This window comes from Hippocampus bargibanti, linkage group LG14, assembly GCF_051943395.1.
Source record: "Hippocampus bargibanti isolate YZ-2025 linkage group LG14, ASM5194339v1, whole genome shotgun sequence".
Taxonomy (NCBI): domain Eukaryota; kingdom Metazoa; phylum Chordata; class Actinopteri; order Syngnathiformes; family Syngnathidae; genus Hippocampus; species Hippocampus bargibanti.
In genome coordinates this window covers 20,866,265-20,881,095 of record NC_142747.1, presented here as the reverse complement: position 1 = coordinate 20,881,095, position 14,831 = coordinate 20,866,265, and the positions used below count along the sequence as shown (strand labels likewise).

The 14,831-nt window shown below is 41.8% G+C and overlaps 1 protein-coding gene across 7 annotated transcripts in view; it reads left to right on the top strand.

The window, feature by feature from the left end:
- Positions 1-14,831, top strand: part of ecel1 (endothelin converting enzyme like 1) — a 42,600-nt gene that overhangs the window by 12,488 nt on the left and 15,281 nt on the right. For 3 of the 7 annotated variants that reach the window (XR_016117095.1, XR_016117096.1, XM_089013065.1), the window contains exons 4-7: positions 5,825-5,984; positions 9,685-10,853; positions 11,973-12,041; positions 13,705-13,815. Coding sequence is in view for 5 of the 7 variants with exons in the window: in XM_089013065.1 (XP_088869191.1) it covers positions 9,993-10,853; positions 11,973-12,041; positions 13,705-13,815 (1,041 nt within the window). In the remaining 2 variants the exon portion in view is untranslated. Of the gene's footprint in view, positions 1-5,824; positions 5,985-9,684; positions 10,854-11,972; positions 12,042-12,356; positions 12,426-13,704; positions 13,816-14,831 lie in introns of all 7 variants that reach the window. The other 4 variants (XM_089013070.1, XM_089013069.1, XM_089013068.1 and 1 more) reach the window with 3 other exon arrangements.

Here is a 14,831-nt window from a genome sequence, read left to right as displayed (position 1 = left end):
TTGTTCCTATTGTCCTGACTGCCCATAGGACTAATAATGCTGATGAGGTTATACCGGAGGTAGTGGGGCAATCAGGCCAGTCGTCCGACACCTTCAAAGAAATGCAGATGACGGCTGAAGAAACCTTTTCATTGTTTGACTAAAAATATCAGCCTGCGTGTTTTTAGATGCTATCAAACGTTTTTCTGAAATAATTGTGTCGGTTGTCCTTTAACTGTCTGATAGTCCATCGTGCTTTTCTTTTTTAGCATCGTCCCGACTGACTCCGCCCATTTAATGATACAGATATATTTGTGTCCTTTGCTGGCAAATGCACATTAAGATGTAGGTCGCGATGAGGCTAAGTGCTTTAGCGCACACACACACACACACACACACACACACACACACACACACACACACACACACACACACACACACACACACACACACACACACACACACACAAATGGGGACAGTGGCAGAGATGTAAGTGATGGTGGCTAGCGACCAAAGGATCCATATAGATGACATCACCCTCAGAAATAAAAAAGAAAGTGGCCTTAGCAAGCGAGCAGCTCGGAATGTCAATGTAAAAGGACGCCACGACGCACGACTGAATTTCCATCTTGACCAAGTCATCCCCCCTTTTGGCCGCCATTCGGCAACGTCATAACTCTTTGAATTCCGTGGCTTTCATCATTGGCTCTTGACATTTGTCCTTTTTCTTACCCTTTTCTCAAACGCTGTCGCACTGAACGGCCCACGTCAATCTTTTAACTCATTCACGACACAATCTTGAGTTTTATCATCATAATCATAATAATAATACATTTCATTTCTAAGCGCCTTTCAAAACTCTCAAGGTCACTTTACAGTCACAGGATCAGTTTTTCTGTGGGTGAGCAGCGGCAGTCACACATGCGCCACCGTCCACTCAACCCGGAATAACTCAAAAACATAAAATGCTAGCTACCAAGCTAGCCAATAGATAGCTAGACAACTAATAGATAGCTATCTAGCTAGCTAGATAACGGATGTTTCCTGACTCAAATAGATGGGTAGCTAGCTATATAGCTAACAGATAGCATATGAGGAACGTAGCCTTCTTGTTTCACCATCTTGAGGAATGATTCCTTGTGGGTGCTTTCTCTGCCATAATTTTACCTTGTTCCTCATCAATTGTGTTCTGTTTAGCTGGGTTGAAAACAAAACAAAATGGTGACCTCCATTGTGAAAGAACCGAGGATGCCAATCACTCCTAAAATGAAATTCAAAGTGGATTTAGCCGATGCCAGAAAAAAGTCCGAGTGCACCTTCGAGTTGCGTTTTTTTTTTTGTAGATTACCAAAGTTGCGAGGTGTGTTTGTTCTCCCTTCTCCATCCTCCTTCATCTGGCCAACGTCCCCCTGGCGTGGCCGCTCGGCTCCTTCCATCCATCCATCTTGTTCCTTCCAAGCGTATCTGCTCGCCTCCACGCGTCTTTCCCTCTGCGGCTCTTTGAGCGACAACTCTTTGAGGGCTCCGCTGATGTAAATACTGTCATGGGGGTTTGTGACACCAAAGACCAAAGACGTTAAAAGATGGCCGTGGAGGCTGGAAATGAATGAACGTTATAATTAGTTTTATGGAAGAAAAACAAACTCCTTGGTCTGTGAGCATAACAGGAAATAGAAATTCCACTGAGATGTTTTTTTCCACCTTTTGTTGTACTTAAAATCACTCATTTGTTATTGTGAAAGTTTAATTGCATGTGTGCGAGAATGCACGGCAGAATGCGTTAGCTGTTTTGTGTGTGTGTGTGTGTGTGTGTGTGTGTGTGTGTGTGTGTGTGTGTGTGTGTACACACAAGCATAAACAATATTCAAACATCCTCAGAGGAGACTTTTCGGTAGTAGCAGTTAATTAAGCAATTATTGATCATAGCATCTCATAGTCATGCCGGTCGGTGTGTTGTAAAGAGGATTTTCAATTTCTCATCAGTTTAAGATTTTCCAAGAACAGGATAGAAATACCGTGATACCTTGGCTTACAAACTGAATTGCTTCCCAGACACAGTGTGTAAGGCAAAAAGTGTGTTTCCCAAAAATTTATTTCTCATAAAACATAATTTTCTAAGCCTTAAAAGTACACAAAATATAACCTATTTTATGTATAATAAATGTGCTATGGTATTATAATGAAAGAAATAAGCTGTACTGTCTAATAAAGTGGTTTCATTGACCTTTGTTGATGGTTTGATGGAATGGAGTGGTCGCTTTCATTAGCATTCAACACTTGAGGACAAACATTTTTGTCATAACATATGTAGTATTCTCTCCAGTTGTACATTTCTTTATAGAGCATATATTTTATTAAATGTTTATTTTTCGGTACAAACCAATACAGGTTACTTAGAAAAGCCTTAAACATACATCTTAAACATACTTGTATCCACCTTAAACACATAATCCATACAAAATATAATCACTGAAGCAACTTACAAACACATTCACATTACGAACGCCTGTTTGGATTGTATCTCGTTCGTAAGTTGGGGAGCCACTGACCCATAGTTTCCGCTGTATAAGGCGCATCTGTGTATAGTGCGCAGGGTCATCTATTATACAGCGGAAAATCCGGTCATTCAAATGTTGAATTGATCATGTAATGTTTCCACTTTGTGGTAGCAGTTCACGGAAGGCAGTTTTAGTTCTCTGATGAGAATCGTCAAAGTAAAGATGTTGACTTTCCCCTGATAGCAACTCCATCCGACACCTTTAGGCGATAAAGGAGAATTTGACAACGCGCAGGATGTATTTTGGGGTAAACACAGAGACCCTAAGGACCTGCTCCGGGTCCTTTTTCAACAGCTCCAAGAATCCTGTTTGCACTGCGCACGTAATAAGAATAACAAATGGCGAGTAAACCAAGCGATGACATGAGGAAATTGAGCCGCCATTCGCGAGACAAGGACGTTAAAACTCAAGCACTCTGAATCAAATGACATTTTACAGAAAACTTCCCATTTGTCAAAATACGTACTACTATTTAAATAAATGAGACAATAGAGTGTGCGAGTACGCTGTTGTGAGATTTTGACACCTTGTAAATGCTATTGGTTAAGCGAGCGTGTAGATAAATAAGGATGTGCACTAAACTGGAGACAGCGAGTAAATGGAAATTCTGCCAGTTTTTGGGATGACGCACTTTTTGAAGCAGGAAAGGAAAAATGCAATTGGAGATGCTCAAATTGTTGGGTTAAATCTTGTTCTTTTCTTCTGGTTCAGTTCTTCATTTGTGTAGTCTAAATATTCAATCAACAGGAAGCAAGGCGATATACAAAAAAGAATATTTATTTCTCAGGCAGCTAAAGAATGGTGGCACCAGACGGGGGGGACTTTTGAATGGATTTCGACTTACGACCGTTTGGTCGGAACAGAACTCAGTCATTAAGTCGGTCGGATGTTACGTGTACTTCTTTTCAAACACAAAAAGTTGACTTGTTAAAAACAACAGAAGAAAAGTGTACTTGGATCATTAACGTTACCCCGATGTGAGAGGTAATGGTGGAAGAATGCCAACGGATCTTCCCATTAGTCTTTATGAGCAGGAGAGGGAAAATGTGGACGGGCGAGATCGAGGGCAAGGGTCAGGCTCACGCGGTGAGCAAAACAAAAGACCCCCAAAAAATGCATGCTGTCCAGCTTCCCTGAGACAAGCTATCTCCATCCATCATACGTCCACCTACTGGCGCATATCAGCTGCAGGCGAATTCATCCCTTTCGATTTCAACCACTCGTGTCCAAGCTGCTCTAACATCATGCTGACACACGCTTAGCGGCGACAGCATTCGCCACACCTGCACACATCCAGTCAATCTAAAAAGTACAAATAGATTGTTTCTTCCGCCAATGTGAAAGGATCCATTTGTTATCCTGAGATGTGTTGCCAAAGACAACGATATCAGATAGATAGTTTGATAGAAAGATAGCTTGATAGCTAGACAGAAAGATAGCTAGCTAGCTTTATAGAAAGATGGCTTGATAGCTAGATAGAAAGATGGCTAGCTAGCTAGTTAGAAAGATAGCTAGATAGCTAGATAGAAAGTTAGCTAGCTAGCTAAATAGAAAGGTAACTAACTAGATAGGTAGATACAGTAGCTAGCTCGGTAGATAAAGTAGCGAGCTAGATAGGTTGAAAGTTAACTACCTGGCTAGATAGATGTAGCTAGCTCGGTAGAGACAGCAGCTAGCTCGGTAGACACAGCTGCTAGCTCGGTAGATATAGTAGCTAGCTCGGTAGATACATATGGACATAGATATGTATATGAATATATTTTGATATACAGATTCAATACACTATATACATATATAAATTGATAAAAAAAATCAATAAATAAAATAATAAATACATTGATGCTCATGATCGGCGTCCCTGACTGAACGGGTTCTTTCCCTCGCTTCTGGACTCCTGAGGGGCACTGGTTATAATTCTGAAAGTGTTTTGGGGGGGGGGGGGGGATAAAATTGTGCCGAGTGTTCTGCTTCTGTGCAGGTGGACACCTGAATCCAAATGAAATGCTTCACTAGGCCGGATTATAGGCCAATGTGCCTCGTTGCTCTCACTGTTACCTGGTAGCAAGTTGACTTCTGGGGAAAAGGGGACAAAATGGCTCCAAGATCAAGGGAAATTGTCTTAGGGTGCAATCGAACAACCCTTGTAAAGACCGAGGTCATTCAAAAAATATATACAGTGATATATGGTTTATGGTTTACGAACTTTTCAGTTTACGAACGTTAAATTTATGAAAATTTTACCTTGGCATACAAACTATTTTTCGGGATACACACGGAGCGCTACACTGAGTGATGTGTCGTTCGCGAACGAGCCCGTTCTACTTACAAGAAAATGGCAGCCCACTTGTTTTTGTCCTCTATTCCCCGCCCCCAGTCTTCGGTTAAAGCCACGTGTTTAAAAATTGAAAGAGACAGGCAGACGACAGAGAGAAACTGAGAAAATGGATAGAAAACAGTGACATTTGGACATGTTTCAACTTTGATAGATCAAAAGCAGAGTGTAGACTGCAAGGTTAAAATATCCCATCAATCAGGCTACACAAATAACCCGCACAAGCCATCTGTACACTTGATGCAAAAATCTATCAACAAACCTAAACAGAACACAATAGATGAGGAACAATGTAAAATGATGGCAGAGAAAGCACCTCCAAGGGATCATTCCTCAAGATGGTGAAAGAAGAAGGCTACGTTCCTCATCAAGTTTTTAATGCTGATGAAAGTGGCCACTCCATTCCATCAAGCCATTAACGACCATCACAAAGGTCAATAAAATGACTTTATTATACAGTACAGTTTATTTCTTTAATTATAATACCAAAGGACATTTATTATACATAAAATAAGGTATATTTTGTGCAGTTTTAAGGCTTATTTAGTAGAAAATGATGATTTATGGTGACCTGCGATCGGATTATTCTCATTTCAATGGTTTCCTATGGGAAATTAATTTTTGGGATACACACTTTTCGCCTTACACACTCTGTCTGGGAACCAATTAAGTTTGTAAGCCAATGTATGACTGTATAAGGCAAACCGCTCTATAAGGCGGGGTTACACACTACTTTTTTTACAGGAGGGAAATGGAGTCAATGGCTGCACATAAGGCGCACCTGCGTATGAGGTGCACTGTCATCTTTTGAAGCAAATAAAGGCTTTTGGGTTCGCCTTATACAACGGAAAATATGGTACCTCAAATCTCTGTTTCTCTCTCTCTCTCTCCTCACATCCTTCCTCCTTTGTCCCTCCCTCTCCCCCCTCTCCCACTCTCTCCCCCTTCATACTAGTTGAGAGGCTTTGGTCTGCAGCAGCGCCAGTCAGCGGCGCACACCGCGGCGCACACCGCTAATCCCCGGAAGAAAACGGGATCGACGAACATCGGAACGGATCTCAATCAGACACTTTTCGGTTCCTTGCCATCAGCGCTATTGATTGGCTCTCCCACAGGTGAGATTGCGGCGTACTCTTGCGCGTCACAGTTGAGGAAGGGCTATCGTGCATGCTGACAGGTGGTCTTGAAATTTGAACTTGGGATATTATAGAGCAATTAGAAATTGCCACTTGGGACACAAACGGTTGGAGTTAAGCTTCGTTGAACGCTGCACATTCCTGCTTTTGAGTGGACAAGTAGACACTTGAATGTTGTTGTTATTGTTGGTCAGGTATAGTGATACCTTGGCTTACGAACTTAATTGGTTCCCAGACAGAGTGTGTAAGGCGAAAAGTGTGTATCCCAAAAAATAATTTCTCATAGGAAACCATTAAAATGAGTATAATCCGTACCCAGGTCCCCATAAAATATAATTGTATAATTTTCTAGGCCTTAAAACTACACAAAATATACCTTATTCTATATATAATGTGCTATGGCATTATAATTAAAGAAATAAACTGTACAGTATAATAAAGTGGTTTTATTGACGTTTTTGATGGTCGTTGATGGCTTGATGGAATGGAGTGGCCGCGTTCATCAGCATTAAACACTTGATGAGGAACGTAGCCCTTCATTTTTTTTAAAATATGTTTTATCCATGCTTGATGCTTTAAAAGACACTTAGTCTATACACAGTGTACAAAAGTTGATTTGCTGTAGCCACCAATTTTACTGGAAATATTTTGAAACAGTCAATGGCAAACAGCAGTGACTCATTATACAAATAATGTCATCCCTCATATTACACAGACATGAATCATATCTCAGTCAAAATACGGGTACACTAAAAATCTACACACACCTTTGCAGCCTTTTCTAATGAAGGCAGTTTTGGTGTGCAGCATCTTGTGTTATGCAAATGACCATTGCTGTCCTTCACTGCATGGAGTGCAAAATGGACACGAAAAAAATTGGCGCAGCTCTTTTGGGCCCTCAATAAAAATGTTAATCAGTCAAAAAAAAAATAACTTCAAGTGCTTAAAGTAGACTTGTCAATTTGCATGTGGATCTGCGTGTGTGTGTGTTTGTATGACTAGTATTGTGAGGACTACTAACATTTTATACCATACGTAGTGAGGACATTTTTGACAAGTGAGGACCTCACAAGTTTTTTCATTCTTCTAGAGGGTCTATATATGCATCTGTTAAAGTTTCAGAGAGGTCCTCACAAATTCACCCAAAATAATTTTTGGGGGTGTATTTTCATTTCACTTGGATACACACTCTTTTTACTCACTATGTGTGTTTATATGTGTGTACGTGGTTAATGAGAGGAAAAAGTTCATACCATAAAAAGTAAAACGATATTTTAACCAAATTCACTACAGGGGTGTTTGTGTGCCATTCAGAAACGTTTCAAGTCCACTTTTTATTTTTTTGTTTTTAAAGAAGTTGAAGTGGGAAATGGGCTGACATTTGGTCTTCAAATGGAACATTAGTTCTTCTCTAAACGTGTGTGTGGAGTGTGCGTTGTGTGTGTGTGTGTGTGTGTGTGTGTGTGTGTGTGTGTGTGTGTGTGTGTGTGTGTGTGTGTGTGTGTGTGTGTGTGTGTGTGTGTGTGTGTGCGCGTGCTTATGCTTGAGCATAAGTTCCCCTCAGATATCAGTGGCTGTCATGTTCAGTAAATAGCCATTCATCACACAAAGCATTCACTGATGGAAGCCACAAGATCCAATCCATTATCCATACCCTGGTTTTGTGTGTGTGTGTGTGTGTGTGTGTGTTTGTGTGTTTGTGTTTTGTCATAATTTATTGTCGCGTTTAAGGAATGTTGGCGCAAGGGAGTGTACATGCGTTTCAAAAGCAGAGGAGAGTCGTTGCAATCATACATTTCAATCATGTCATCCAAGAGCTTGTGTATTAGAATAAGTGGAGGGAATATGTGCTCATCCATTAAGTACAGGAAACCAATGGTGGGCCGTGCATGTCACCCTTAGGCCTTCAGTAGTGCTATGTCTGAATCAAACCGCTGAGACTGTCAAAAACGAAAAAGTGTTGTGATTTACGACACGTCCTGTACTGTAATAGAAGGTACAGTTAGCAGTGTCTGAAACTCATGACAAAAAGTTAGCGGACACCCGGGCAGACAACTCTGAAAAGTTGCCTACTCGGCCATAAAGTTGCCTGCCCCGTTTTTCATTGTTGTTGAAAAGTATAAAGGTATGGTAAATATCGTATCGTATGGTAAATACGAACGTTCATTTGGCAATTTGCATACTCAGCACGGCAGCCAATCAGAAGCCTATTTCGTGCTTCGGACTATGCCGTGACTGTAAAGTGTACTTGAGAGTTTTGAAAGGCGCTTAGAAAGAGGAGTCCACGTGGCTTGTAGCGGTTTGCTTGTAGCTTTTGCTTTATTGAATAAAACTAACGTTTGATTTGAAAAAACTCTATTTTTTTTCTTGAAGAAGTTGTCGGCCACTGAGCCGAGACGTTTTGAAAGTTGCACGCCCGACGTAAACGTTGCAAACGTGAACTGCAAACGTTCCGGGCAGACGTTATTTCAAACACTGCAGTTAGCCAGGAAATAACTTGAAATAGTGTCATAAAACTGTTCGAGTTTTACCATCAACATGTGGGTTCATGATATGGGATCAAAAGCGCGCTAACGGTACTGTGTGCTAGCTCTGGTCAGTATGCGCTTATCACTAGTGCCTAGTGATCAGCGCAGTTTTCGCAATCATAGCTTGCAAGAACAGGGGTACCAAAAACTGGTACCCCTTTTGGGTTGCCAACTCGAAATCCGATTGGTTAAAGCAACAGTTTGATCAACATTTGATGCGACAGGGCCTGCAGAACTGATTGTGAAGGCGTCGAGGTTAATTTCTGACTCTGGTAACAGATGATGACTGAAATGAGAAATTAAAAAAAAACACATCTGGAAGCAGTGCAACAGGAATGAAATGAAGCTGAAAGACAAATTGGAATTATTTCATAATAATTCATGGACAAAATGTAATTAACATCAATCTGATATTTTTAGGCCCGCAGAGAAGGCTTTGCAGGCCTTGACGGTCCACCACTGTATGAAACTGATACAATGATACGGATTGTTCTCCTCACAGACTGAGAACGTGTACCAAAGTAGAGGTTTTGATAGATGAAAATTTGAATGGACGCTGACACGTCCCTGAAACACTTCATGGTTGAATTTCCACAATTCTTCCCCCAATTTTCTGCCATTCTGGATGCCCAATTCGCCGTGAAGTACACGGCACTTTGTCCCATGATTATCACGATCAGTATCAGTGTCTCTGGCTGAAGGAGATTCTCATTTCTGTCTTGAGGGGTGGGAGTATCTGTCTCGCCAGTGGTGTGAGGAGTGAGAGATGGGCCAAGACGATTGATATTGCGTCGCTAGAAGTATGCAGACCGGGTTAAGTTATTTATATGGAATTGGAAAGATAGCTTTGCTCAAGGTGGATTTAGTATCAACGAGGAGAATTTCAGATGACGGCTGAAGAAACCTTCTCATCGATCTCATTATAAAAGTTTCTGCTTTTGTTTCCTCTCTTCTGAGCACTAAAACTGATCTTATCTCCTGTTTTTTTCCATCCAAAGCGGGTGAGTCATCATAACTTCCCTTCGACAAAAGCGATTAACTCAACAAGTTTTAAGAAAAGTAGGGGAGAATATGTGTGAAAACTGTGCCAAAAGTTTTCCATTCCGGGACTGTTCAATATTTCTGTCACGCCTCATTTTTACTTTCATCAGCAGGTGACCTGAAAGCGCTTGGCGAGGAGAAGAACAAATGGAAAAGGAGCCAGGAGAAAGAGGATGAGCGAGACAGAGAGCAAGACCCGGGAGATTCCTCGGGCAGAATGGAAGTCGTCCTTCTGCCGCTTTGACGATTTGAAAGGAACAAAGGCGACAAAGTCCGCATCCTCCGTGTTTAGCCCTGTGTGGCCTCTTACTAGTTATCTCCGTCAGGAGTCGCGGTCTTAATCTGAAACACCAAATAAATCCCCTTTTAATCCCTTCCTCCCTCGTAGCTTTCCGCTAATTGGCAAAGCCCAATTGTCATGGAGAAGACGTACTCACTCACGGCGCACTACGACGAATTCCAGGAAGTGAAATACGGCGGACGCTACAGCAGCGACATCCTTAGTAACGGCATGACCCTCCACTTGGGCGGCAGTCTGGACCGTCACATGACGCGAGGGCGGGGTGGCACCTGGTCAAATGCTCGTAACAAAGACGCCGGCGGCGCTAGCAATGGCGTCGGCGGGTTCCCGCGATGGAGCCGGAGGGAGATTTGCCTCCTTTCGGCTTTGGTCTTCGCGGCGGGCATGTGTGTGATTATGGGAAGCATGCTAACGTTGAAATATATTTCGCTGGAGGCCCAGCAGGACCCGCAGTGCAGGCAGGACTGCCAGCGGAGACGCGTACTCTTACGGGCAGCGCGTTTCGTCCAGGCTAACGTAGACCCTACCATCCAACCCTGCCAGGATTTTTACTCCTTTGCCTGCGGCGGTTGGTTGAGGCGTCACGCCATCCCAGAGGACAAGCTCAGTTACGGAATCATTACGGCCATCGGGGAACACAATGAAGAAAAACTCCAGCGTATCCTCCTGGAGCCCGTTCGGAGGCGTGAACCTGACTCTGCGGAGCGTAAAGTCAAGGAGTTTTACAGATCTTGCGTCAACATCCAGGAGATCGACCAATTGGGGTCCGGCCCCATGATGGAGGTGATTGACAGCTGCGGAGGGTGGGATCAGGCCGGGGTCCCTCCGGGGGCTGCCGGCTGGGAGAAAGAGGGTGTCCTTCAAAGACCAGATTTCAACGAACTGCTTTATAGGACGCAGGGCGTGTACAGCACTGCTGTCTTCTTCTCGCTCACCGTCAACGTGGATGACAAAAACTCGTCTCAGAATGCAATCCGGGTGAGGAACGTGTCCACGCGGACCCGCATTTGTGTGTTTGAAGAGTAATTCAGGGTCAACAACAAAAAACGGGCTTCAACTCTAATTAGGCCCCGTTTCTTAGTGTTTTGCCCGAATGAAATGGAACTTTGGTTATAACTAGTTTGTTACATTGAAAATATCGCATCGGAACACTTGAGTCAATTTTTATTTCAAATTGTCCTTTTCCATTGTGGCCTTTTTGACTTTATCAGCACAGTAACTTGTTCTGTCAATCAAAGTTAGTGAGATTGGACGTCTGAGTGTGGTCGCCAGCGTTACTATTTGTTAGCATCAATGCTGGACGGTTACGTGCAATTGTGCTGCAGGCCTCAGAAGGCCTTCCAATGACGATCCAAACAATTTTCAGCCTCCCTGAGTCCATCTGAAGCTAAATCCTCTCCTGCAGACATGCCGTCCGTCTCATGGCCCTCAAGTGACTCAGCCTTCGTGATAAGCTAAGTCGCAACGCTTGAATTGATAGCGCGAGTGCTGCCGCTCATTTCCATGGAAAGGAACATCCAATCACTTAACTGGCTGCAAGTCATGTGATTTGATTGACGGACCAAGTCGTTGTATGGCGTAATGAAAAAGGCCATTGAAGAGAACGACATTAGTAAATGAAAATGGACTTGTCATGAATAAATCAATCAAGAAATTGATCAAATCTTGGAAAATCCATCAATCCACCCATCCTTTCATTTTCTCATATATATATATACCGTGATTGTAAAGTGTCCTTGAGAGTTTTGAAAGGTGCTTAGAAATGAAATTTATTATTATTATTATAAAATTGGTGAAAATAAAACATATTACAGTTTGTTTTTTATAGTACATATTTTACAAATTACCTGCTCTGTTATTACGTATTTATCCATTTATGCTGTAAAATAGTTAAAAAGTGCTTTAAAAAATTGTTTTCTAGACTTGGAACGGATAAAAAAAAATGACATTGATTATCATGGAAAGTGCTGTTTTGGTTTTTGAAAATTTGGTTTTCGGAAATTATGATTAAAAAAAAACAAGTATCCATTGGAAGATGATATATTAGCTTGTCATATTAGCTTGTAATATTGTTTTGTGTGTTTGCAATACATGTAGATCGATCAAGAGGGACTCACGCTGCCTGAGAGAAGTCTTTACTTGAGTCAAGATGAGGACAGCGTCAAGGTTTTATTGATTAGGACCCTGCGCCATTTACTTCCGCCACTTTTCCTTCCATGTCTTGCTTCCCATTGGCAGTGTTTGAAATAACGTCTGCCCGGAGGCCCGGGGCGTACAACTTTTACGTCGGGCGTGCAACTTTCAAAACGTCTCGGCCTGGGTAGCTGACAACTTCGTCAAGAAATAAAATAAAAGATATATATACATATTTTTTCAATTCAAACGTTTGTTTTAGTCAATAAAGCAAAAGCTATGGAAGATGATATATTAGCTTGTCATATTAGCTTGTAATATTGTTTTGTGTGTTTGCAATACATGTAGATCGATCAAGAGGGACTCACGCTGCCTGAGAGAAGTCTTTACTTGAGTCAAGATGAGGACAGCGTCAAGGTTTTATTGATTAGGACCCTGCGCCATTTACTTCCGCCACTTTTCCTTCCATGTCTTGCTTCCCATTGGCAGTGTTTGAAATAACGTCTGCCCGGAGGCCCGGGGCGTACAACTTTTACGTCAGGCGTGCAACTTTCAAAACAAGCAAACCGCTACAAGCCATGTGGACTCCTCTTTCTAAGCGCCTTTCAAAACTCTCAAGTACACTTTACCGTCACGGCGCTTAGAAATGAAATGTATTATATATTTATATAACATGATAATCACAAAGTTGCCATCTTGCTTTTTATTTATCTAGCTGTCCAGCTGTATATCTATCTATCTAGCTATCTGGCTTTCTAGCTAGCTAGCTACCTAGCTATCTATCTAGCTGACTATCTATTAGCGGTGAGTCCATGTGGTTTCTAGCAGACAACGCAACGCAAACATTGCATTGAGCACCATGACGACAAACTGGAGCAAAATCTTCAGTAAGGGATATTTACCATAGATTTTAGTAATAAATAAATAAATATATAGCCTATAGCATATAGCATAAATTAAGCAAATTTGCTAGGTACTTCCTTAATTTCAAAAAAATCCTTTATACTTGGGGGGAAAAAAGTTTTTTTTTGCGATTAGTCGTCTCATTGTGTTTCAAGTTGTGAAAAATGGGGCCGGCAACTTTATGGCTGGACAGACAACTTTTCAGAGTTGTCTGCCCGGGTCTTCGTTAACTTTTTGTCATGAGTTTCAGACACTGCTAACAATACCTTCTAGTACAGTACAGGACATGTCATAAATCACCCCACTGTTTTTTTAACAGTCTCAGCTGCGGATTGATTCAGACATAGCACTACTGAAGGCCTAAGGGTGACATGCACGGCCTGCCATTGGTTTCATGTACTTCAAGGCAACTTTATGGTCGCGCAGGCAACTTTTCTGATTTTGTCTACCCTGGTGTCCGCTAACTTTTTGTCATGTGTTTCAGACACTGCCATTGGACATCGTCCTATTTTCCAGCGCCATTTACGCTTATTTTTTTTTTTGCCTTCCTTGACCTTTGACCTATTTGTCTTTTCTTCCCTGATTTTTTTCACCCCCATTTGTTCTATTCACTTGATTGGCTCATCTGCATGAATCCCTCCTGCTTTTGTCCCCCTCCGGTGTCCCACTGTGCTTTTGTCATCAGTTGCACCTCTGGCCGCATGTCAAGCCAGCACCAGCTGTTATTGATTACCCCTCGATGCCCCCCTCCCTTCTCTTCTCGATCAATACTGAAGTCATTGTGCCTTTTCAGATCTTGGCGGCATACAAGGCCCTGATGGAGCGCTTGCTAAGCATGCTGGGAGCTCACAACGCCACACAAAAGTCCAAGGAGATTATACAACTGGAGACTCGTCTCGCCAATGTGAGCTGACTTTGTGTCATAATAATCATAATAATAATAATAATAATAATAATAATAATACATTTCATTTCTAAGCGCCTTTCAAAAGTCTCAAGGACACTTTACAGTCACTGGATAAAGTTTTTCTGTGGGTGAGCAGCGGCAGCCACGCGCGCCAGCGTTCACTCAGCCCGGAAGCAACTCAAGTAGATAGAAAGTTAGCTAGATAATAGCTAGCTAGATAGCTAGCTATCTATATAGCTAATAGATAATAATTTATTTTGCTGAATGAGCAAACGTTTACTGAGAATCTCAATGATGTACCACATGATCGTACTAAATTAGTCACATTTATCAAACCATATTTTTTTAGGAATAAACATGATGTTATCGATGAAAATGTTTCTTCAGCCGTCATCTGGACTTCTTTGGATGTTTCGGATGTTTCGCCTCTTATCTAAGAAGCTTCGTCAGCAAACTAAAGTCTTACTGGTAGTTTCGGTGTATATATATATATATATATATATATATATATATATATATATATATATATATATATATATATATATATATATATATATATATATATATATATATATGTCCAGACATCACGGTGGCGAACTCTGCTCTGATAGGTCCCTGCTCTCAGATTAGGAGGAGCAGAGGACTACTCCCTGCGGCTCCACTGATTGTTCCTATTGTCCTGATTAACGACTGGCCTGATTGCCCTATTTACTCTGGTATCACCTCATCAGCATTACTAATCCGATATTGCCTAAGAAGGCTGTTGTACGAACGATCCAAACCTGATTAGGCAACATAGGATTAGTAATGCTGATGAGGTGATACCAGAGCAAATAGGGCAATCAGGCCAGTCGTCAGGGATATATCTATATATATAGGGCCGAAACTACCAGTAAGACTTTATTTCGCTGACGAAGCTTCTTGGATAAGAAGCGAAACGTCCGACACCTTCAAACAAAGAAGTACAGATGACGGCTGAAGAAACCTTTTCATCGATGGACCACTCCTGTACG